General features: G+C 42.4%; 1 protein-coding gene across 13 annotated transcripts in view; it reads left to right on the forward strand.

Moving 5' to 3' along the window:
* The first annotated feature begins 9,284 nt into the window (after positions 1–9,284).
* FGFR1 (fibroblast growth factor receptor 1) overlaps positions 9,285–22,595 on the forward strand; it is a 71,288-nt gene continuing 57,977 nt past the window's right edge. For 3 of the 13 annotated variants that reach the window (XM_069075875.1, XM_069075879.1, XM_069075877.1), the window contains exon 1: positions 11,341–11,644. In XM_069075875.1, the coding sequence (XP_068931976.1) occupies positions 11,592–11,644 (53 nt within the window). In that variant the 5' untranslated portion in view covers positions 11,341–11,591. Of the gene's footprint in view, positions 10,077–11,340; positions 11,645–22,595 lie in introns of those variants that run through there. The other 10 variants (XM_069075885.1, XM_069075887.1, XM_069075881.1 and 7 more) reach the window with 6 other exon arrangements.

Consider the following 22,595-nt stretch of genomic DNA (forward strand, 5'->3'; position numbering starts at 1 on the left):
GCTCAAGCACCATCTCTTGCCTAAAGCCTTTCTTTATTCACCTGCTATTGCCTTCCCTCCCAAGCTATCTTGTTTTGATTTTGCATATATTTATATTTGTCAACTTTGTGTGTAAGCCATATGTATTTTTATATGCACTTGCTTCTCCCCATCCCTCATTAAAATATAAGAACTTTCTGAGTACAAATTATTTCATTTTTGTACTAACAACCCCAGCGCATAGTGACTAATATGGTAAAGGCACTTGATAAATATTTGTTGATTTATTGGTTGATGGTTTCAGGCCTAGCACAGAGGAAATGACACCATCTGTCCTCCTAGCCAATGAAATTCCTTCCCATAACCAATAATAACCCAAGGCGATTATTCTGTCAACGGTTGATAAGACTCAACCATCTGCCTTGAACTATGGATAGTATATTATCAGAAGTCGCAATGGGTACAATTACATTCTCCATAGGGAGAAGCAGCAAAAATCTCCAAGGTTCACCATCCTATAAACTCATCGATTTGATCTGCAAATTCCCCTGAACAATTCCCTATGTATATGTATTTTCATAAAGTCAACAAAATAACAACATTTACATCTCATTTGTTCTGTGTCCCTTTCCAAAACTTTTTCCATCTATGTATTTATCAGGTTTTGTTACTTTGTGAGAGGAGCAATTATTATCATTGTCCGTGGTTCTGGGTCTGTTTTCTTTGCTCTGAGTCACTTTTTTTTTTTTTAAAGCAATCGGGGTTAAGTAACTTGCTCAAGGTTACACGGCCAGGTGTTTCTGGGTGGCTGCTAAGTGTCGGAGCCGGATTCGATCCCCAGGTCATCCCGACATTGAAGCCGGTGCTCTTACTCACTGTGCTACCTGGCTGTCCCTCTGGGTCACTTCTTATAAATCATTTCATATTTTTATGTATGTAGAGATTGGGAGCAGCTAGGTGGTGTAGAGGATAGAGAATTAGTCTTGGAATCAGGCAGACTCATCATCATGAGTTCAAATCTGGCATTAGACACTTACTAGTTGTGTCATCTTGGACAAGTCACTTAACCCTGTTTGCCTCAGTTCTTCATCTGTAAAATGAGTTTGAGAAGGAATGGGAAACCACTGAAATATTTTTGCCAAGAAAACCCAAATAGAGTCATGGAAGAATCAAGAACAACTAAAAATGACTAAACAGCAAATGTAGAGATTTATTTTAATGTTGTTATTGTTTTAGTGGTTTTCTCAGTTGGGTTCGACTCCTCATGATCCCCTTTGGAGTTTTTAATATACAAAGGTATTTTATTGTATACAGGTATTGTTTTCACATGACAGATAAAGAAAATGATGTGGAGTAACTTGCCCAAAGTGACCTAACTGCGAAAACTATGAAGCAGTTGAACTGGGACTCAGGGATTCAAACCCAGATCTTCACTTTTCCCACTGAACCTTGTTTTCTCCCTTGCTGAGTCAATTCTCCATTTTTTCAGGAGCAATTTATACAGTCTTTGGGTGATTTGAGGCCTTTGTTTTCAGTCTTCCTTATTCCTTCTTTCCATCTATCTTTTTTTTTTTTTCACTGAAAGCTAGGGAAAATGGAGAAATCAACCTATTTGCCATTACAATAGGGGGACTAGCAAAGGAGGGCTCCTTCTTTACAGAACACTCAGATTTGCCCTTCCTTGTAGCAATAAAAGCAACATTAGAATATTATAAAATATAAGCAATATTGCCTGCCAGTTCCCAGTCCATCAAGAGTCTTCTGCTTGGCTAAGGAGGCAAAAAGATTAAAAGACTCAGGAGACAGGGAGCCAGAAGTGAGTTCAACTATGCAAGGATCAATTGCTCCTCCCTCTGCTCTTTTGTGCTTTTCTTTCCTGGTGGCAAATGAGACAAGAATTGCTGTGAGCTACTGGGTAGGGGGAGAGGCAGTGGCTGCCCTATCTCCTCCCTGGCCACCATATGTCCGTGAACACATGAAGCATTTATTTCTCTTGTGTTTATTCTTTCCTGATCTTAGGCAAATGAATCATCTGAGAGGGAGATGCCAGGCAACCACTGGGGCTAAGAGATACATCAAAACTATTAGAGCTCCAAAGGGCGACTATAGGCAGGAACAGCAGCAGTAAAGTCCAGTGATGAGCCAGTGTAGCACCCAAATGACCTGACCCTGTCCAGTAGCAGACTGACCCATCAGACTATAAAAGGAACAAGGGAAACAGCTCATCTATCAACAATTCCTGGCTCCCCAAAATGGACTCTGAGAAAAGGAAAAGATTCTTCCAGGGCCAGAAGTCATGAGGTATCCCTGGACCCCACATGATCCCTATGTGAATGTGTCACCACCTTTTACTTTTAAAACAAGTTCATTTTCCCCAGGGATCTTGTGTGACTATAAGGGGAGAGGAGGTTTCCTGATTTATAGCTAATATTCTCACTATATCTTCTCAGTAAATGCCCTTTTGTGAAAGCAAATTATCTTGGTAAGGGACTATTAGATTAAGGGATTAGAAATCCTAATCCCTTAGGGTTACCCCATAGAACCTGTTTGTTACTTCAGCCTGAATTAAGACAGTAAGCACAGGAAGGATATTACACCATTTTTTTCTGGAGATTTTAAAATAATGGTTAAAACTAAAATGAACCTTAGGATGATGTGTGGGTTTTATTGATCCCCTGGCTGGGTGATGCTTTCATTGCAAAGTAAAGAAACACTAGATTTTTCTCTTTTCATGCAAACCAAATGTATATTTCCAGTTTCTTTACAGGCTTAGGACACTTTAAAAATGGTCCCAGATTTAAAGAAAAAAAATAATATTGCATTTGTATTTTTAAAACTTTGTGAAATGCTCTCCTTTGTAAGTATTGATGGAAAAGTTAGATATAGCAGCATGCCTATACCCAACAAGAAGAAACAGGGAAAGTGAATCAATCATCTATGTTCATTCAGCATTCAAACACTTATTGAATGAATGAATAAATGAATGAAAGAATTAGGATGAAAAATAATAGCTTGTGATGCAAGCAAGGCCAATAGAGAGGCCATGAGTCAGGAGTTCCTCGGTTCAGGTGCTTCCCCTGATACACAGTGACCATGTGACCCTGAGCATATGTAACCATTCAGTATCCTCCAGGCAGCCCGCTTAAGACCATAAATTGCTGGGCAACTGATTTGCATTGGTAGAGGGAGTTTTCTCATTGGAATTCTCCAAACCAATGAAACCACTGGACTGGTCTAAAAAACTCTCTTAGCTCACGTTTCTATAGGCACTTCCCCTCATCAGTCCAGGGAAGAATGTGGAGTAGGCTTTATTTCTCCTGTTTTATATATGAGGAGACTTTAATATTTCAATAATTCATGATTTCATCAATGGTGGGGAATTTCTCCAGACTCAAAACACTGAATGCCAAATTCCCTATGACTTGGTAGAAAGTTTGGGAGAGTTAGTATGACTGAACAATTCATAATCCTACACCCACCTTAATGTTCAGCCTCTCTGAACTTAGCAATTGGATAAAGTAGGTCGGTTCCTGGATAACAAATCTACATTCTAGCATTGGGCCTGAATTCAACATCTTTCCAGTTTTGTAGGACCAGCAAGTGCTTACTGTGCAACCCACAATGGGGGGATTAGAATAGGACTTTAAATAAGGATACTGATCCTCACAGAGATGAAATGACTTGGCTAAGATCACACTGCAAGTAAACAACAGGGCTAATATTTAAATTCAGTTCTCCTGACTTTGTATGAGGGGCTTTTTCTACTATACCATATTTCCTCCTGGAGTCAATGGAAAAGAAATGCAGCTTTTGTTCTAAATCTGTCACTGCCTCCACAATAAGAAGAAGATAATTTCTGTTCTTCTAGCTTCAGTTTCCTCCTCTTTGAAAGATTTATTTCTACTCCTCTTCTTTCTCACCACCTTTCCACCATTATTATCATCGATAATAATATATATTTATTAAGCATCTATTGAATACAAAACATTGTCCTCCACTATGAGTAAAAAGGGTTGATCCTTGCCCTAAAAGGGCCTAGCATCTAGTTTGAGGATTGAAGACACATCCATAATAGTAACAATAATATTAATAATAATAAGACACTATGCTAAGTGCCAAATGAGTACATATAAACATAGCAATCTGGAGGAGGAGAAAGGATGAAAGAATGCCCTATATGTCTCATGACTCTCCCTTGTCCCATTTCCACAAGTGAAAATGAATTGAGTCAGGGGTGGCCAGGTGGCTCAGTGAGTAGGAGCACTGGCCCCAGAGTTGGGATGACCTGGGATTGAATCCAGGCTCTGATACTTAGCACCACACCCAGAAATAACTGGCTGTGTAGACTTGAGCAAGTTACTTAACCCCGATTGCTTAAAAAAAAAAAAGAAAAGAAAATGAATTAAGTCTAGCTGACTAATGTGCTATCAATTGATATTCATGGAAGAAGTATACTTGTTCGAGTTCATAAGCTATCAAATTAGAACTATACCTCCAGTCCTTTAGGGATAAGACTAGAACCCTTGGGGGCTGGGATGAGCCTACATGTGCTATATACTGTGTTTCCCCGATAATAAGACCTATCCCGAAAATAAGCCCTCCCCTTACTGTGTAAGATTCCTCTAAAATAAGCCCTCCCCCGAAAATAAGCCCTATTGAGATTGCTACTGTATTGAAGGTGATCCCCTGCACTACACGCTACATTATGGGCCCCCCCCCCCGTGAAACGCACGCCGCACTCCGAGCTCCATCCAATCAGAGCTGCAGCAGTGAGCAAGTCATCCTGTTCTTCCCCAGTGATTTGCTTATTGAATAAAGGTACATTTTTTTGTTCACATTTACCTGTTTATTAAAATTGCTGTCAATGTTCATTAAAATAAGCCCTCCCCTGAAAATAAGCCCTCTGGTGTTTTTCTGTCCAAAAAAATAATAAGACAGTATCTTATTATTGGGGAAACACGGTAGAAACTGGGTAAGCTGGTCTCGATAATTTTTGAGTGTCTTACCAAGTCTTCATTCTATAACTGAATTTTAAGGTAAATTTTATTGATATCTTTTTTGCTTTTACATCACAAAAATTTCTCCTAGTATTTCTTCTTCCTTTCCTAGAGATCCATGCCACATAAATATTTTTTTAAGGAAAAAGTGAGAGACAAAAAAAATTTTTTTTAAGTTTGAAAACATGTGAATTGTTTCATAACCAGGGATCTCCTGCCTGTGCAAAGGAGTTGGATAGGGGATGTCTTCTCACATCTCCTCTGGAGCCATCTTGCTCTTTGTCATTTTGCACACTCACTTGTTTTGGGGTTGTTCCTTCCACTTACACTGTTGTGGTCACTCTGTATTGCTTTCTTGGCTCTGTTTATTTCACTCTGCCTCAGTTTCTATTCTATTCTATTCCTCTGCCTTCATCATGTACTGTTTCTTATAGCACAGTAATATTATGTTACATTCATAAATCACAATTTGTTCAGTCAATCTCTAATTGAAAGGTATCTACTTTGTTTCTAGTTCTCTGTTACCACAAAAAAAAGTACTTCTAAAAATGTTTTGGTGTATATGGACATCTTTTTTTATTATCAATGATATTCTTAGGGCATAAGTCTAAATTGTGGAATCTCTGGGTCAAAGAGCATGGTCTTTTTGTCACTCTCTTTGCATAATTCCAAGTTGCCTTCCAAAATGGTTGTATAATCAGCTGCACCAACAATGCATTGTTTTCCCACAACCACTCCAACCTTGACTTTTGCCATCTTTTATCATCCTTGCCAATTTTCTGGATTCAGGTGGAATCTTAGTATTGCTCTGATTAACATTTCTCTTATTTGGAGAATTCCTTCATTATGGTTGTTAATAGTTTTTTCAATTCTTTTTAGACTTGTTTGTTCATATCCTTTGATCATTTAGCTATTAAAGAATGGCTTTTGCTTTCTCTCTTTCTCCATATACAAATGTATGTACATGTACACGTGCATATATGTTTATATATGTATCTCTATTTGTTGTCTATATACATATATGTAAATGTTTATGTATATTTATATATCTGGGATATGAATCTGATAAATTTGCTATAAAACACATATATAAACATGTATGTATATCTATATTTCTTGGATACCAATCTGATAAATTTGCTACAAAGAATTTTTTTCCTATTCAACTATTTCCTTCTTACCCTAGAAACATTAATTTAGTTTGTGCAAAAGCTTTTCAATTTCATATAATCAAAATTATCTATCTTTTGTAATAGTCTATTCTACCCTTTGTTTGATTAAGAATGCATCTACCCAAAATTGTGAGAGACATATGAGCTGCTTCTCTTCAAAATTTTTATAGTGCCATCTTTAATATTAAGGTCAAATATCCATTTTTAAAATTTATTTAAGAATATGGCATAAGATGTTGGTCTAAACCTAATGTCTGCCAGACTGTTTTCCATTTTTCCCCGGTTTTTTTTTCAAATAAATTACTTTCCAGAGTAATTTATGTTTGGGAATCTATTGAACGTTGAATTATTGAGTTCTGTTGTTTCTGAATCTCCCTTGTCTGGTCTGTTCCATTGAGCTACTTCTGTATTTCTTTCTTAACCAATACCAAATGGTTTTAATGGCCACCATTTTCTAGTATAATTTGAGGTCTGGGAGTACTGTTATCCCTTCATTACTATTTTTTTCATTACATATTTCTCTTAATCTTCTAGATTTTTTGTTTCTCCAAATGAATCCTGTTCTTATTTTACCAAGTTCTATAAAGTATGCCTTTGCTAATTGATTGGTATAGTATTGAAATTATAAATTGACTTTGGTAGGATTGTGATTTTTATTATATGAGCATAGCCCTGCCTGAGCACTTAATCATCCTCCTACTATTTAAGCTGATCTTTATTTCTTTAAGGAGCACTTTGTAATTGAATCTATACAAGTATTTTGTCTGCTTTAGTATATTGATCCCCAGATACTTTATGCATTTTGTAGTTATAATCATAATATTAGCCAGTATTTATGAGTGCTTTAAGGTTTACTAAGTACTGTACAAATACTATTTAGTGTGATTCTTACAACAATCCTAAGATAGGTGCTATTATTGTCCCCATTTTAAAGACAGAAAACTGAGGCAGACATATATAGAGTGACTTACCCAGTATCACACAGCTAGTAAGTGTCTGAGGATAGATTTGAAGTCAAATCTTTCTGACTCCAGGTTCACAATTCTTTCCACTGCCACATCTTTGCTTATTTTATTAAAATCATTTTGAATTCTGTAACGGAATTTACCAAACATTTGTTAAAGTACCTGCTGTGAGAAGGTATTGTGCTATACATTGGGAATAGTAATGATGAAGACCTTGCTCTCAAGGAACTTAGAATTTTAAAATATATACATAAATAAGTAAGGTAAAGATACTAGGGTTAGTATGAAAAGTACAAAAGAAATGTCTAGGAATTGTGCTATGAGAAACAATCCTTTCACCTTGGTGGTGGGGGAGGTTATAGGGCATGAAGGAAAGACTTTAAAAAAAAGGCATTGAGTCGTGTGTGTGTGTGTGTGTGTGTGTGTGTGTGTTTTCAATTGTGGGCCCCATTTTTTTAATTCTGAAAGAATTTGGCATTGATTTTATACTTTTTTTCGTTTTTCAATCGTATTTTTTATTTATTTACATAGTATTTTATTTTTTCCAATTACATTTTGAATTTTAAATTTTTCTTCCTCCCCTCTTCTCAAGATGGTAAGCATAACTGATATAGGTTGTATGTACACAATCAATGCATGAGTCTTCAAAGAAGGAAGAACCTTCAGGAGGCAGAGATGTAGGTTAGAAAGGGGAACATAGTCCATGCCACCATGGGGTACTAATGTGAATCATGATACCCAGATTGGAGAAGGCAGGAGCAGAACAGAGAAAGGAAATAATCTAGTTTGGGCAGAGTGTAGAATATAAAAGAGTATGGAGAATCAGGATCACAGGATTTGAAGCTAGAAGGAACTTTAGAGATGGTCTGATGCAGGGGATCATTGAACTTGGCTTTTAAAAAGATTAATAATTCTAACTCAAGATAATTATTTTCCTTTGAAATACTATGTGTTTTATTTTATACATGTAAAAACATTATTCTGCTTCGAAGTGGTGGCAGCTTCTGCCTATAATCCCAGCTGCTGGAAGAGGCTGAGGCTGATAGCCTGAGTTGAGGAACTCTGAGCTTCAGCAGGGTTAAAGCCAAGGGTGTGCTGGCAAATGTTTAACAACCAGCTCTGCAAAAGAAGATTGCTGTTTTATGTTTAATCTACTCTATTAGCATTCTCCACTGCTTTCTTAAGTCTAAGGCAATCAACAAAACAATAAATCGAGCCCTAATTTATAGTATTTGACAAGCCAATCTGTCTCCAGTGTCCAAAGTATAGCACAATTATTGGGGAGGAGGAGGGCCTGTTATAACTAACTACCAGGCTGCCTAAAGATGGGCAAATCTTCCAAAGTTGGAAAAACGAGGAGGCTAGAACTTCCATGCTAACCAGTATTAAGATCAGAACTGTTGAGTCGTCACTACACTTCCAGCCTGGGCAAGGTAGGGAGACTCAGACTGAAAAAAATCTGGGAAGAGGTCCTTAGGTTTCAAAAGATTCCCAAGGGTTGCTTGACACATATAATAGGGTTAGAATTCTTGGCTAATCCAAACTCTTCATTTTGCAGATGAAAAAAAAAGAGGTAAAATGACTTGCAGAATCAGAATTCGAATCCAGCTCCTCTGACCCAGATTCAGGACTCTCGTTACACCATAGCTGGCAGTTAGAGCCAGACTGTGAGATTTCTTGAATGCCAGAACTAGTTGCTTAAACATTATTCTTTTTAGCAGGTAAAGGGGCTGGGGGGGGGGGGGGCGGGCTCAGTGATGGTTTTTTAGTAGAATAAGGACATGATAAGAGCAGTGCACAGGGGAGGTTACTTTGGTAGTAGTATGAAGGATGCACTGGGCATTTGGGGAGGTTAACATAAAAGTCCCGAGGAGGTAATAAAAGCCTGAACTAAAATGATGACGGGGTAATGCGTGTCCAAATGGAGAATGTAGGGGAATCTTTTCCACTAAATTCTCCCAGAAGAACGACTCTTCCTATCTGACTCAGAAACCTTGCACGACACAGTCCTATATGGAATGTGCAGACCCCCTATCTAACAGGACCACAGACTCTTGAGAGACTAGCAAGGCAGCCCAGCTTTGGTTTTCTCCTCTGCAGCAGTGGTAAAGGAACTACAAGGCCCAGCAGGCAGCTGCAGCGGGAGGAGGAGGAGATGGAGGTGGGGACTAGAGTCTCGTCTGAGTGAGCGAGGCAGTGAGTGAGCCTTCCAGGCGCATAGCCTTAAAAGCGCTCCAGTTGGATACTCAGGCAGCCGCCGAAGCTGCAGCAAGAGCAGCCTGGAGAGTCAGGCTGGGGCTGAGCGAGAGCCCGGACCTGAGCTCAGCCTCAGCGCGCCAAGAACCCGGGGAAGTGTACCTGGATCGCCTTCAGACAGTGTCCAGAAAAGACCCAGAGAGAGAGTCCAGGCTTAGCTTATTGAGAAGACTTCGTCTCTTCCCCCACCCCCCCACCCCAAAGAGCCGTTGCAGCTGGAGAAACAACTGTGACTGAAGACTTTTCCTCCAGTCCTGTGGATACATTGCCAGTGCCCACACATATACTTGGATCTGTACCGCAGCTGTAGCCGCCGTCGCCGCCACCGTCACAGCCTGGGCGCGCTGCGGAGCCGGGGCCCCTGTGGGGAGATGGAGCCCGGGCTGCAGAAGGTGTGAACCGTCCGAAGCCCAGGCTCTCCGGAGGAGGGGGATCAGGGGGTCCAGAGACCCCAGGAGGCGGAGGGGAGAGCCCTCCGCCCTCCCCCCCTCCGGCGGGCACCCGCTTCAACCCTATTGTTCCCGCCGGGGCTGGAGGCGCCGTGTAGGGGCCGCTCCCGGGACTTGTGCACCGGCTGCGGGGTTCTTGTGGCCCGCGGGATCGGGTTCTGTCCCCGGGGCGGCCAGTCAACTTGAGGGACCCGGGGGGCTCCAAACCACTGGAGCTGCGGCCGACTCTCCTCTAGGGGAAAAGCAGCCCAGACAGAGGTAAGAGTGACTGGGGCCCCTCCAGATACGAGGCCGCCTCTCCCTTAGTTCTAGATCCCCACGCCAGGAAGATTCCCTTCTCTCCGCCTGCACCATCCTCCTGGCGCTAGCTTAACGACCTGTAACCCTTCGGAGCTTAAGCTGTTCTCTGTGCTCGGGAGGTCTCCCCTCTCCTCACCCCTCATTCCCCCCTTTTGTCTCCCCTCCTCTCCCTTCTCCCGCTCGCAGTTGTGCGCCCCTACCCCCTCCGCGCCTCCCTTCCAGCTCGGCTCCTCCCGCCGCCCAACTTCTCCGCAAACTAGCGCCCGGGGTTCTGGGAGACTGCGGGGTCTGCAGCCTCCAGGCCGGGGAAGGGAAAGGGCCCGAGGGAGAAGGCAGCCGGCGATTCGGGGGTCGGAGGACGACTGAAGAATTGTGCCTGAATCTTGAGTAGTACTGCATTCCACTCCACCCCTCGTGGTGACTCACCCCCAATACTGCAGCAGGTAGCTTTGGTCCGACCACTGGATCGGACCAATTTCTAATCCCTTTTTCCCACTCCCAGTAAAGTCCGGGCCCCGATGTGTATGGGGGTGGGGGGGGGAGGGGAAGGAGAGATTGGTTGGATAGCTTTTCTTCGTTTAGTTTTTAGGGAGGTGGCGAAAGGTGGCGTCACTGAATGGCAAAGAGTCCGTTTTAGGGGAGGACGAGGAAGGTATTTCCTTTAGGGGAGGGGGTTATCTTTTCCTACGTAGTATTCCTTAGAGACGAAGGGAGGGAAGTTGAGGGAAATTGGAAGGAGCCCAATGGACGAATAAGCCCTTGTGTGGGTTGGGGGTGGATGGGGGTGGGAGGAGGGAGGAGGAGCGTTCAACTCAACTAATCTATCTGGATATGGGAGATGAGATGAGAATGTTTTGTCCAGTGCTGTTCACTTTGCAGTAGTCAACCTCACTCCTTTTTTTCTGACAAAGATCTGTCCTGGATTAATTTGCCCTCTGGCCCCTGTGTGATTTTCTGGAGAGACGGGCTGGCTAAAAAAAAAGGGGGGGGGGGGACCGGAAACTCAGTTTCCAGAGTGACACCTTTGTATAGTTTGGCAATCCGAGTTGGCTTCATCCCATCCCCCTTTCCTCTCTCACTCAACTGGGTGGGGGGTGGGGAGTGGGGGGTTGAAATCAGCCTGCTTCTGCTGGGACCAAAAGCGATTGGCCCATTTACAAAATGTTGCTGTGGTCTCTTTCTCCCTCCCCCCACTTTAAATTTTTTTAGTTTTCCAGATGTTGCACCAGTGAGCCCCATCTGGTTCCATTTCACCCAGTACAGGCAGCATTGCAAACACAGTGCCTAGCATTTTTCTCTGTTGCTTTTTATTCCTCTCCCCACCCCCCAAAATGCTAAGATCCTTCACTTTCCTCAGCGGCCAGGAGCTTTTCCTGCGCCTAAGAGATGGATGGGAGTAGGAAGAGAGAGGAAGGTTACCTTGGACCCCAGGTTATTGGAACTTCATTCCAGCGTCTTGGGTGGTAAAAATAGATGGGAATAGAAGCTTTGGAGGAGGAGGACGGAGGTGCTGGACACACATTTGGGTAAGCCACTCTCCAGTGGTTTTCTGATCCCCTTAGGGAATGACTCCGCAGGGACTCAGAGCTGATGGCAGACGTAACTCTCCAAAGCCCCAATATTCACTTTTGTGCTTTGAATGAAAAAAAAAAAAAAACGGGAAAGGTGTCCTACCCAGTTGGAGCTTGGATTCGGGGCAGGGGGAGGGGGGGGGGGCGAAGGAGTTCGGGGGGGGGGGGGGGGTGCAGTTGGCCTGAACTCTTGGGCTGCTGTTTTTTGGACTTTCTGGGAAGGCCGATTGCCCCTTTCCCATCGAGGGAGCCCCAGGGGGCCGTCCCCCAGCGGTGGCAGTCATGCGTTGCTTTTTCCACTCTTGCTCTGGAAGGCTGGTATGTGGCGGCGGCGGCGGGCGCTGGGGGCGTGTGAATGGGGCCAGGTTGAGGTGTTTGCTCTCGCTGCCCCTAGCGTAGTTGGTCTCTTTTTTAAAGAGTCTGGATTGCAGCCCCCGGAAACTAAAGTGACTCTGCCCTAGTATTTAAATAACGGTTACCGGTTGAAAAGTAGACGGAGGGTGTGTTGCGTGTGTGTCCATTCCTTAAACTAGGAGAGCTCCTTATGGTCCAAAGTTTAGTGGGGGAGGGAGAGAGGGAGACAAACTTCCCTCCTCCTCCCCTCCCTTCTGTCTCTCTTTCAAATTGAAAACACTTCTCTGGTTTCCTTCTCTGGGCGGTAGTTTTGGAGGTTGTAATGAAATCGCACTTTCTCTAGACATGGTAATTAAGGTGACTGTTTCCTCAGCAGATGTGCCCTTCTCCCAGCACCTCCGGACCCAGGCTTTTTTTGGTATACCGACTGCCCTGAAGCCTCAGGACAATTGGGCGGGTTGCTGCTCTCCCCCTCCTGTTCCCGCCTGTCTTCCCCCCCAACCCCCATCCTCAGCCTTTTTCCACCCCGCCCTTCTAGGATGATTTTACGGCCCCTTACGAAGTCCAGTTCTGGGGCTTTAATTAGCCCACTGGCCAGTGCTCTTTCTACTTTCGGGGAATGGATGAGCAGCCTTTGCCGCGAACTTGCCCTTATGGCCTTCCTAATGACTTGTTTACATATTTCCTCCCAGTTAGGGCTGAAGTTTGTCGGGAGCAGCTCCAGCCCCGATACTTTCTAGCACCCGGTCAGCATTCAGTGGACTGGAGAAGCCGCTATAGCGGCTGACTAGATCCTCCAACTATCTGTTACGTTGACTCTTAGTCATAGCTATAGCTAAGCGTTATGTCAGTTTTTAATAGAGATCGTCCAGATTCCCCGGCCACTCCCCGTACACGCTCCCTCTCAGCATGCTTCGGCTTTGGGGAGGAGGGGAGGGTAGATATGATGTATATTTTGGAGGGAAATGAGCATTCTCCCCTGTATTTTTTTCACCTACGTTAGAAAGTTTCATAATGAGCACTTTTGAAAGTGCGGCTGTAGCTCTAGAAGCACCGGACATATGGAATGTTCGAGATGGAAGGGACCTCAGCTTAGGGGTCATCCAGTCCAACCCCCTCGTTTAGCTAGTGAAACGCCTGGAGCAAAGACACAGTCAGAAGCCTAGAAGAACCCAGGAGTGTTGGTTGATGCCATTGTCCTGCAGATCCTGCAGGAAAAGGATTAGAATACATCCAAGCAGCCCTTGCGCCTGGGAGGGAAATTTTCCAGTCCATACAACCACCAGCCTTTGTCCCTGGTTGCTAATGAGCCCGGGAGAAAAATGAGGGTTGGGGCTTTAGTGCTCTCCTTTGGGGAAGAAGGGGATCACTGCCGGAGGGACCTTCATTTGGGTACTTAACTTCTGTTTATATTTTTGAAATTTTGTATTTACTTACCTTTCCAGTTTAAAAAATCAACCTATACTCAAGATATTCCTGGCAGCTTATGTGTAACTACAGTGTAGCCTCTCCATGCAATGATTGTACATTGCACTATTTTTACATAATTGTCCTACAGAAAGTGCTTCTGCCTTTTCCACTTTGCCTTATTTCCCATATGCTTTTCCATATTTCTCTTTGTATTTGTCAATCTTTATGGTACTGGTAGGGCTTGAGGTTTGTTGTCTCAGAAACAGCCAAGCTGAATTCTGAAAGGCTCATCCCCAGAGGGCTGGCTATCAGCACTATTTTTTTTTTCAGCCTCAACAATTCATGACAATCAAGGGGAGTTTGTGGCAGGGATAGAAAGGGCACCCTCCATCAATGAAATCATATATGCTTTAAGTGTGGTGGTATGATTGCAACTAGATGACTCAGTGGGTAAAAAATCAGGCATGGAGTCAGGAAGACCTGAGTTCAAAATGGGCCATCAGACACTAGCTGTGTGACCCTGGACAAGTCACTCTAATCTTAATTTGTGTCATTCCACTGGAGAAGGAAATGGCAAAGCCATCCAGTATCATTGCCAAGGAAACCCCATAGACAGTATTGGCATGCTGTGGTCCCAGGGGTCAAGGAGAGCTGGATAGGACTGAACAATAAATAGTTATTAATTACTTCATAGCATCAAGTAATTAAATTACTCCATTACTCACATTTCTACAGAGCACTTTCCTCACAACAACCTTGGACAGGTAGGTAGATAGTGCAAAAATTAACATTCTCCATTTTATAGATGAGGAAACTGGAACTCAGGGAAATTACATCCATGCCAGAATCACAAAGCTAGTCAGTGAAAAGAGAAGGAATTCCAACCAGGTCTTCACATCAAAGACTCAGAGAGCATCCTCTGCATCCCCAGGCCACCACTGGCTGTCCTGATTTTTGTCTTGCCACTGGACTTTCCAAAGAAGCGCACAACTTTGTGCAGCTCTACCTGCCTTGAATCCAATTCACACACAAGGCAAGATTCCACCCCATGACATCATTGGTCCTCTTCAAAATGAAGGACAAATAATAGGACCAGCACTCTCCGATGCAGGTTCTCTTTAGGGTACTACAACAGTCTATCCATCCTCCACCCACAGACAATAATGTTTAGATTTGTTTGCAGTTGTCACTGTTATAAATTTATAAGGTCAGGAAGATCTGAGTGCAAATCCTGCAGCAGACACTAGCAGTGTGACCATGGGAAAGTAAGTGTCACTTCTGTTTGCCTCAGTTTCTTCATCCCTAAAATAGGGACATTAATAGTCCCTACCTCCCCGGTACTTAAGCGTAGTGCCTGGCACATAATAAGCATTATATAAATATTAGCTACTATTATTATAAATAATATACTTAATTTGGTATGGGCTCTAGATGTTGGAAGGGAATTCAGGGAGTCATGACCCACTTATACCTGAGCTGGAATTCCTGACAAGTGACCATTCATCTTGAAGACACATCTTCCCCCAAATACACACTTGTTTTACCCATTTTCTTTTATAAAAGCACTTCAGTAAAGCCTGTGCTTCAGATAAAGGGTAGTTCATGTGTTTGGGGTCACAGATAACTGTTGAGGGTCACAGACCATTAGAGCATAGGATCTGGGCTTAAAAGAACCTTAGAATGTAAATGGGACGACCCCTGAATTTTTTAAAAGGGGAAACTGAGGCCCAGAGGGTTAAAGTCATACAGAAAACCTGGATTTGAGCTGAGGACTTTTAACTCCAAATCCAATGTTTCTCTCACTGGTACCTGCCTCTTTGATCTTTATTCTTAGCTCCTATTCAATCTTTATGGGTCCTATGGTCTGGGGGCTTCCTTAGAAAAGTTAAGGAGTTTCTCTTCTATACTTCAAACATTACAGCTTGAGAAAAGAAAGCAGATAGAACTGACTCGAGAAGCTTGTTGTGGAAGGGCCCGAGCTGGCTCCAGATGAGTTAACTTCCTCTTGTGGAATTCGTCTTACATTTCCCTTCTCAAGAGCCGTGTAAGAGATCTTACTGTAGTAAATATACTGTTTATACAATACTGGGTTGTAGGTATTATAGGTATCCCGTCCCTATAATTTTAGGTCAGATTCTAGAACAGGGGTGGGGAACCTGCAGCCTCAAGGCCTCATGTGGCCCTCTAGGTCCTCAAGTTTGAATGAATTCAAACTTTACAGAGAAAATTTGTTTGGGATTTGTTCTGTGGAATTTGCATTCAGTCAAAGGGTGGCACTTGAGGACCTAGAGGGCCACATGTTACCTCGACACTGCAGGTACCCCACCTGTTCTAGGGATTCCAAAGAGGATTTAATACCCAGCTTTGCTGAGATTCTTGTTTTTTTCAAGTTGTCTATTTTAGACAAAAATGTTTCCTCCTCCTCTTCTCCATTGTTGTAATACAAAACAGACTATATTTGCCTTTTTAAATTTCAGTAAGAACTGTAGTAGTGGTATAGTGAATAGAATCAGAGAGAATTGGGTTCAAAGTTCCACCTTTGCTATATATCGGCTGTGCTACAGTGGACGAGTTATTTAACATTTCAGCCCCAAAGCTTCTTTCTTAAATAAGTAGGAAACCAAGTGCCAGTCTGCACCAGTAGAGAGATTTTGTCACTGGGATCTCTGTTGTTCAGTTGTTTCAGTATGTCTGGCTATGTATATTGTTACTGTTGTTCACTTCCTTTCAGTCATGTCTAACTCTTCTGTGACCCCATTCAGGGTCCTCTTGACCAAGATACTAGTTTGTTGTTCCTTCTCCAGCTCATTTGACGGATGAGGGAACTGAGGCAAAGTTAAATGACTTGCCCAGGGTCACCCAGCTAGTAAAGCTGGATTTAAACTCAGGTCTTCCTGACTCTAGGTTCACGGCTACATCCACTGTGCCACCCAGCTGCCCTACAGTAAATTTCCCTATACTTTTTTTTGTTTATTTGTCCTTTTTGGAGGGGGGAAGGCAGAGCAATTGGGGTTAAATGACTTGCCCAAGGTCACACAACTAGTAAGTGTTAAGTGTCTGAGGCAGGGATTTGAACTCATCCTCTGGACTCCAGGGCTGGTGCTGTATTCACTGTGCCACCTAGCTGCCCCTCTCCCTACAATTAATAAAATCACTTCTCTGTTTCAGAAAAAAAAATTAACCTCAGCTGAGCAGTTTATCTGTAAAATGGGGATAATAATAATCCTTCCGTCTCACAGGTTGTTGTGAGCATCAAATGAGATAATAATCATATAGCACTTAGCATAGTTCCCAGCATGCAGTAAGTCTATAAAAAAGCTTATTGTTGTTGTTGTTGTTACCTGCCCAGATACATTCTAGATCATTTTATCCTAGATCCTGTCCTTTATGGAGAGATTACTTCATTTGGCCCTAGAATATGGCAAGGTATCTTCAGTTTCTTTTATTATTGTTCCTATTTTTATGTACCTATTTTATCCCATGCCTCATTGTGGTATAGAGGTGACCTTGCATTAAAGACTGTTCCAGAGAAGCACAAATCCTCCCAAGCTGGAAGGGTTTCAAAAGGCCCAGTGATGGATTGTTGGCCTGTTGTCCATGGGCCAACCTCACTTAATTCAAAGGGACTTACCACCAGGATGTTGACTTCCAGATGATGATATTTTTTCTACCATATCAATTCAGGAGGCAATTCAGGAATTCTGTAGAGTTGGAAAGGACGTTTGAGTCAAGGACTGGGGTTCAAACTCTGCCTTTGAAGCTTATCACTTGGGGGACCGAGGGATTACTTTGATTGGAATAGTTGGCCGCTAAATTCCCTTCCAGTTCTTGCTTCTGTGAAGTCACTTAAGCTCCCTGGACCTAATTTTTCTCGTTTCTAAGATGAGGGGGTTCAACTTGATGGCATCTAATGACCCTTCTACCTCTAAACTTAGGATTCTAAGAAAACAAGGTGTGGAGAGGTTGTGATGTGTGTTGGTAGGAAAAGTATATAGACTGAGGAAAGCAAAGATCCTTGAAACCTTGATAGAAGTATTTCTTCCCAAGGACATTTGGACCCTGTTTGTACAAAGACTTAAGAAAAATATTAGGATTTCCCTTGAGTTAAACAAAAAATTTTCAAGCTGAACTGCATAATCTCTTTCAAATGTTTGTTAAATGTTCACATCAACCACTCCCTAAACTAAAGTTTCTTTTTTTTTCCCCCATTCACTTTTGGGAAAGGTGACCATTTTTCATAAGATCATGGGAACACAGATTTAGAGACACAAAGGAACTTTCTAAACAGGTCATTTGGTCTACCCTCCTCATTTTACAGATGAGGAAACCGAGACCCAAAAGGATAAAGTGAGATCACTTCTAGCTGTGATTCTCTTACTTGTCTGAAGTCCCACGCTAGTAAGTGGAAGAACCAGAATTTGAACTCAGAACCTCTGACTGCAAATCCAGTGCTCTTTTCACTTTTGTTTGTAAGCAGAAAGGTTTATACTCCTGAATCCAGGAGGTCACTATTTTGATGCCTCTTGTCCTACCGGACTAAGGAAGTTGAGAGAATTTCTTTGTGGTAACTAGCTCCCTAGACTAGGATTATGGCTGAGTAAATGTGGGACTTTGGATTGTGCCATCCTTCAGCAGTCTGTCCCTTGCAGAGAAAGCGGACCTGAGGCCAGTTCCTCTTGTCAACCATCTTGCCTTAATGGACTAGTTCATGCTTTCTGCCAGTGCCCACTGATAGTCCCAGAGCCTCCTTCAAGAGAATCATTATAATATTGTGCAATTTCAAATCTGGAAGAACATGAGAGCAGCTGTCTTTTTCTGGTCTGGACTCCATGTTTGACATGAGGAGATGGAAGACCAGAGAGGAGGACTGATTTGCTCAAGTAGTGGCAAAGTCAAAACTAGGATTATAGAATCCAGATTTCTTTACTCCCCAGCCACTACATTACTTAAGAATAACCCCAGGGTGGTGTCCTGATGGTGTCCTGTCCTTTCTCTGATGTTTCCTGAGTATCTTCAGTCAACTCAAATTTCTTTTACTGAGATGTGACCTTCTTCAACTGACACAGAATCATTGATTGAAGAGATAGAAGAGTCTTCCACAGATCTTCACTTTCCCCTCTTTCCCTCCTCCTTTTTGATATAAAACCTCATTTCTTACTCCTCATATTCAGGTCCTTTGGGCTAATCAAAATCTGACAACCTTGGGGAATATAGCAAGAATTGTGGAAATTGAAAATAATGAACCATTGATCTGTATTGGACATTTCTTAGGGACAGAGCCTTTCCTGCAGTAGGTGGTAAGCCAGTTTTAGGCTGCTTCTTTGGAAAGTATCTACAAACAATGATGTTCCACCTGAGCTCTGTGCTAAGCATTCAGATCTTCCAAATGGGTTGTAAGAATTCATTAGTTAATGCAAAATGGACAAGATGGCATGAGGGAAAAGGTGAATGTTTCCAGGGGCCTTCAAAGCGAAGAAAGTGTGTTATATAAAAATAATGTTGGTCTCAGAATTTGGAGGAATCTGGTTTTGTATCCTTGCTCTGACACTCAACACTTGTGATCCTGGGTAAATCTCTTAGCCTCAATAGCCTTATCTACACAATGGGAATAATAATATTCATACTACCTCCTTTATGAGTTTGTTGTGAGGATCAAATGAAATGACATGTAAAACATTTTGCTAACTTTAAGCACTTTATGAGTTATTACAAAGGTTGCTTTACAAGAATCTTTATAGCTCTCCTTTCACAACTAACATCTCTGGATGTTAATGATAGGATGCATGTGTCTGCTGAACCATGCAATATTCGAAGATGGTAAAGGGCAATGAATGGGAAGTAATGCAGAACGAGGCTAATGGATTTAATATACAACCTCCTTGAGGTTAATGGTCTGAATTATTTTAATAGACCAGTATCCTATTTTTACAGGTAAGGAAACTGAAGCCCAGAAAGGCCAAGTGATTTCTTCATGGTCACACAGCTTGTTTCCTCCCATCTCCATTTTTAAAGTTGAACTTGGAAAAGATAGGACTTGGGCCCTTTCTGAGAAAGTGTCTTGAAATAGGTACTTTTTTGTTCCCCCTCTGCCTTCCTTATCTCAGGGATGACAGGAGATATGGGAGGGGGGGAGAGGGACCCTGTGGTCATCAGGGCCTGATCATTGTGAGGGGACAGGAATAATTTGAGACATGATTTTGCAGTGCCTATGGGCATAGTGAATAGGGAATAAACTTCAGAGTCTAGATAACCTGCATTCAAGCCTAGCCTTTGACACTACTAGCTATGTGACCAAGAGCAGGTAGCTTAATCTCTTAGGTCCAGGTTAACCCTCTAAGACTATGAATTTCAGAGTAGCAGCTGATCTGCTGGGAAAGGGAGTTACCTCATTGGGGAGCTCCCTAAACCCATGAAATCAAAGTATACAAACAAACAAAAACCCAGTGAGGAAGGGTAGCAGTCTTGTAGCTGACTGTGTTTGGGAGGTCAGGCTCTTTCTCCTATGTCTAAAATGGAAGATCAGTAAGAGAGCTCCTTCCTCAATTCCTGGAACATAGAACTTCTACTGGGATGAGGAAAGAGAGAATCGGAGGGAAGAGTTCTGTTGAATGATTCTCAGTTGTTTACTACCTGTCATGACACAGCCCCTTAGTTAAAATGAGCTGAAGTTGTGGTGAAGAGTGGGGACAGATGTGTGTGTGTGTGTGAACACAAGCCCGCTCACCCACTCCTGTGCTCACTCGAGAGAACATGTGCCCCAAGCCAAGAATTCATGGAGCCTGCTGCCAGCCAGCTAGCACTGACTCACTTGCAGGGGGCCCAGCCCAGCTCAGGGGGGGAAGCAAGGTCAATGTATCACAGGAGGGCATGTTCCAGGGAAGTGGGTTTTCTCAATAATTTAGGTGGCTTCTCAGAGCATTTAAGATGAAAGCCACCTGGTTGTGTGTGTGTGTGTGTGTGTGTGTGTGTGTGCGCGCGCCTGTATGTATATGTATGTGTGAGCGTGTATGTAGTCTAGTAGATTGAGTGCTAAACCTGGAGTCAAGAAGACTGGAATTCAAATCCTGCCTCAGACTTAATAGCTTATGTAACCCTGGGCAAGTCATATAACTTTTGCTTGCCTCAGTTTCCTCATCTGTAAAATGGGGGTAATAATAGCATTTACCTTTCAGGATGATTCAACTTAAGTGAGATAGCCTATGTAAAGCACTTTGCTAATTTTTAAATACCATATAAATGTTAAATAATACATTTGTATGTAACGGTGTCTATCTACATATACATAAATATATAGATGAATAGGTAGAATCTGCCCAGTACCCAGGAGGCCTCTTGTTTTATACATATTTAATCCCAGTGAGTGGACCCCAGAGGAGTAGATGGCCTTGCTTTTGTCTTCACTACTTGGAGAATTATATAAAGGAAGTCACAGAGGTGGTATGCCGTTGGCTGAGAGCCAGCAATGAGCCATCTTTGAGTCATGCCCTAATTACACAGGCCTCCCTGATTAAGCAGACAGCAGGTCATAGTGGAAAGGGCACTGGATTTATACTCAGAAGACTTAGGCCCAAGCAGTAGCAGTAGGGCCTTGGGGAGATCACTTCCCTCCTCTGAGCAAAAATACGGGAACTGGGCTAGATGGCTTCTGAAGACCTTTCTAGTTCCTGTGTTTCTCCTTAATCATCATTCCTAAGTTCATCCTCTAGTTCCACGATAACATCTAAGAAAGTTGTCTTTAGGAGCTAGAAAGGTTTGAGACTCTTCTGGTAAGTGAAGGCTAGTAGATTCTTCCTGATTCATCAGATCATAGAATCTTAAAACCAAAAGACTTTTTTTAGGCCTGTAAGGAATCTAACCCAATTTTTTCATTTTACAGATGAGGAAACTGAGGCCAAGGGTGGTAAGGTTACATTATAGGATTACAGGATTCAGAGCCAGAAAGAAATGTAAACATCACCTATTTCTGCTCCCTCGTTCTGGAGATAGAGAACTGAAAAAATTAAAATGACTTGCCTGAGATTGCACAGAGAGTTAAATTAGAACACAGAACTTATAACCACCAGCTAGTGCTCTTTCCTCTCCACCCTCACCACCAAGGTAATTGGTTTTCTGAGTGAATTTGGTGGTAATAATAACATTGCAAATATATTTTATCCTCAACAACCCTGGGAGGTAGGACCATTATTATCCCCATTTTACAAATGAGGAAACAGGCAAACAGATGTTAAGTGACTTGCCCAGAGTCACACAGCTTATAAGTATCTAAGGCTAGATTTGAATTTTGTACTTTCTGACTCCAGGTCTAGCGTTCCTCCTAACCACCCTATCTACCATGTTCTCTCCAGTCCCATCAATGGAATTGACTCTGAGTGAATTGTAATAACAATTTAAAAGTAGCATTTATATTGAGCTTTGAGATTTTTAAAGCACTTCACATATATTATCTCATTTGACCCTCACAAAAGTCCTGGGAAGTAGATGTGTCTGAGGCTGGATTTGAACTCGGTTCTTCCTGTGGACTCCAGATTCAGTGATTTCCTCCTGACTCAATGTCCAGAATTCTATCCAATTCACAATCTAATAATTGGTATCATCATTAGGATACTTGTGATTCTCTCCCACCTTCCTCCCTTCCCCTGAAAAAGGTTGTAAAGCTTTTGACCAAGTGATACTTAATTTAGGAGGTCCTAGTCCAGGTAACACTGGATTTCCTGGAATTCTGGCCTTATTGGCAACTTTGTGGCAAAATTTTTGAAGTCTTTTTGGTTTTGTATTTGAAACAGAACATCAAATACAGTATATATTATATATATATATATATATATATACATATATATATACATGGGTGTCTAGGTGTCACAATGGATAGAGTGCTGGCCCTGGAGTCAGGAAGACTGAAGTTCAAATCCAGCTTCAGACACTTCCTAGCTGTGTGACCCTGGGCAAGTCACTTAACTTTGTTTGTCTTAGTTTCCTTATCTGTAAAATGAGCTGGAGAAGGAAATGGCAAACCATTCCAGTCTAGAACACCCCAAACAGAGTCACAAAGAGTCAGATTTTACTGAAAGGACTGAACAACAATTCTATGTAGCATATATGTGGAAGTGTGTGTGTATACTGTATACCTTGTGTGTTATAGCTA

Source organism: Petaurus breviceps, unplaced genomic scaffold, assembly GCF_028583685.1.
Source record: "Petaurus breviceps papuanus isolate PSGF00001 unplaced genomic scaffold, PetGlider_PUasm1.0 90919, whole genome shotgun sequence".
Taxonomy (NCBI): domain Eukaryota; kingdom Metazoa; phylum Chordata; class Mammalia; order Diprotodontia; family Petauridae; genus Petaurus; species Petaurus breviceps.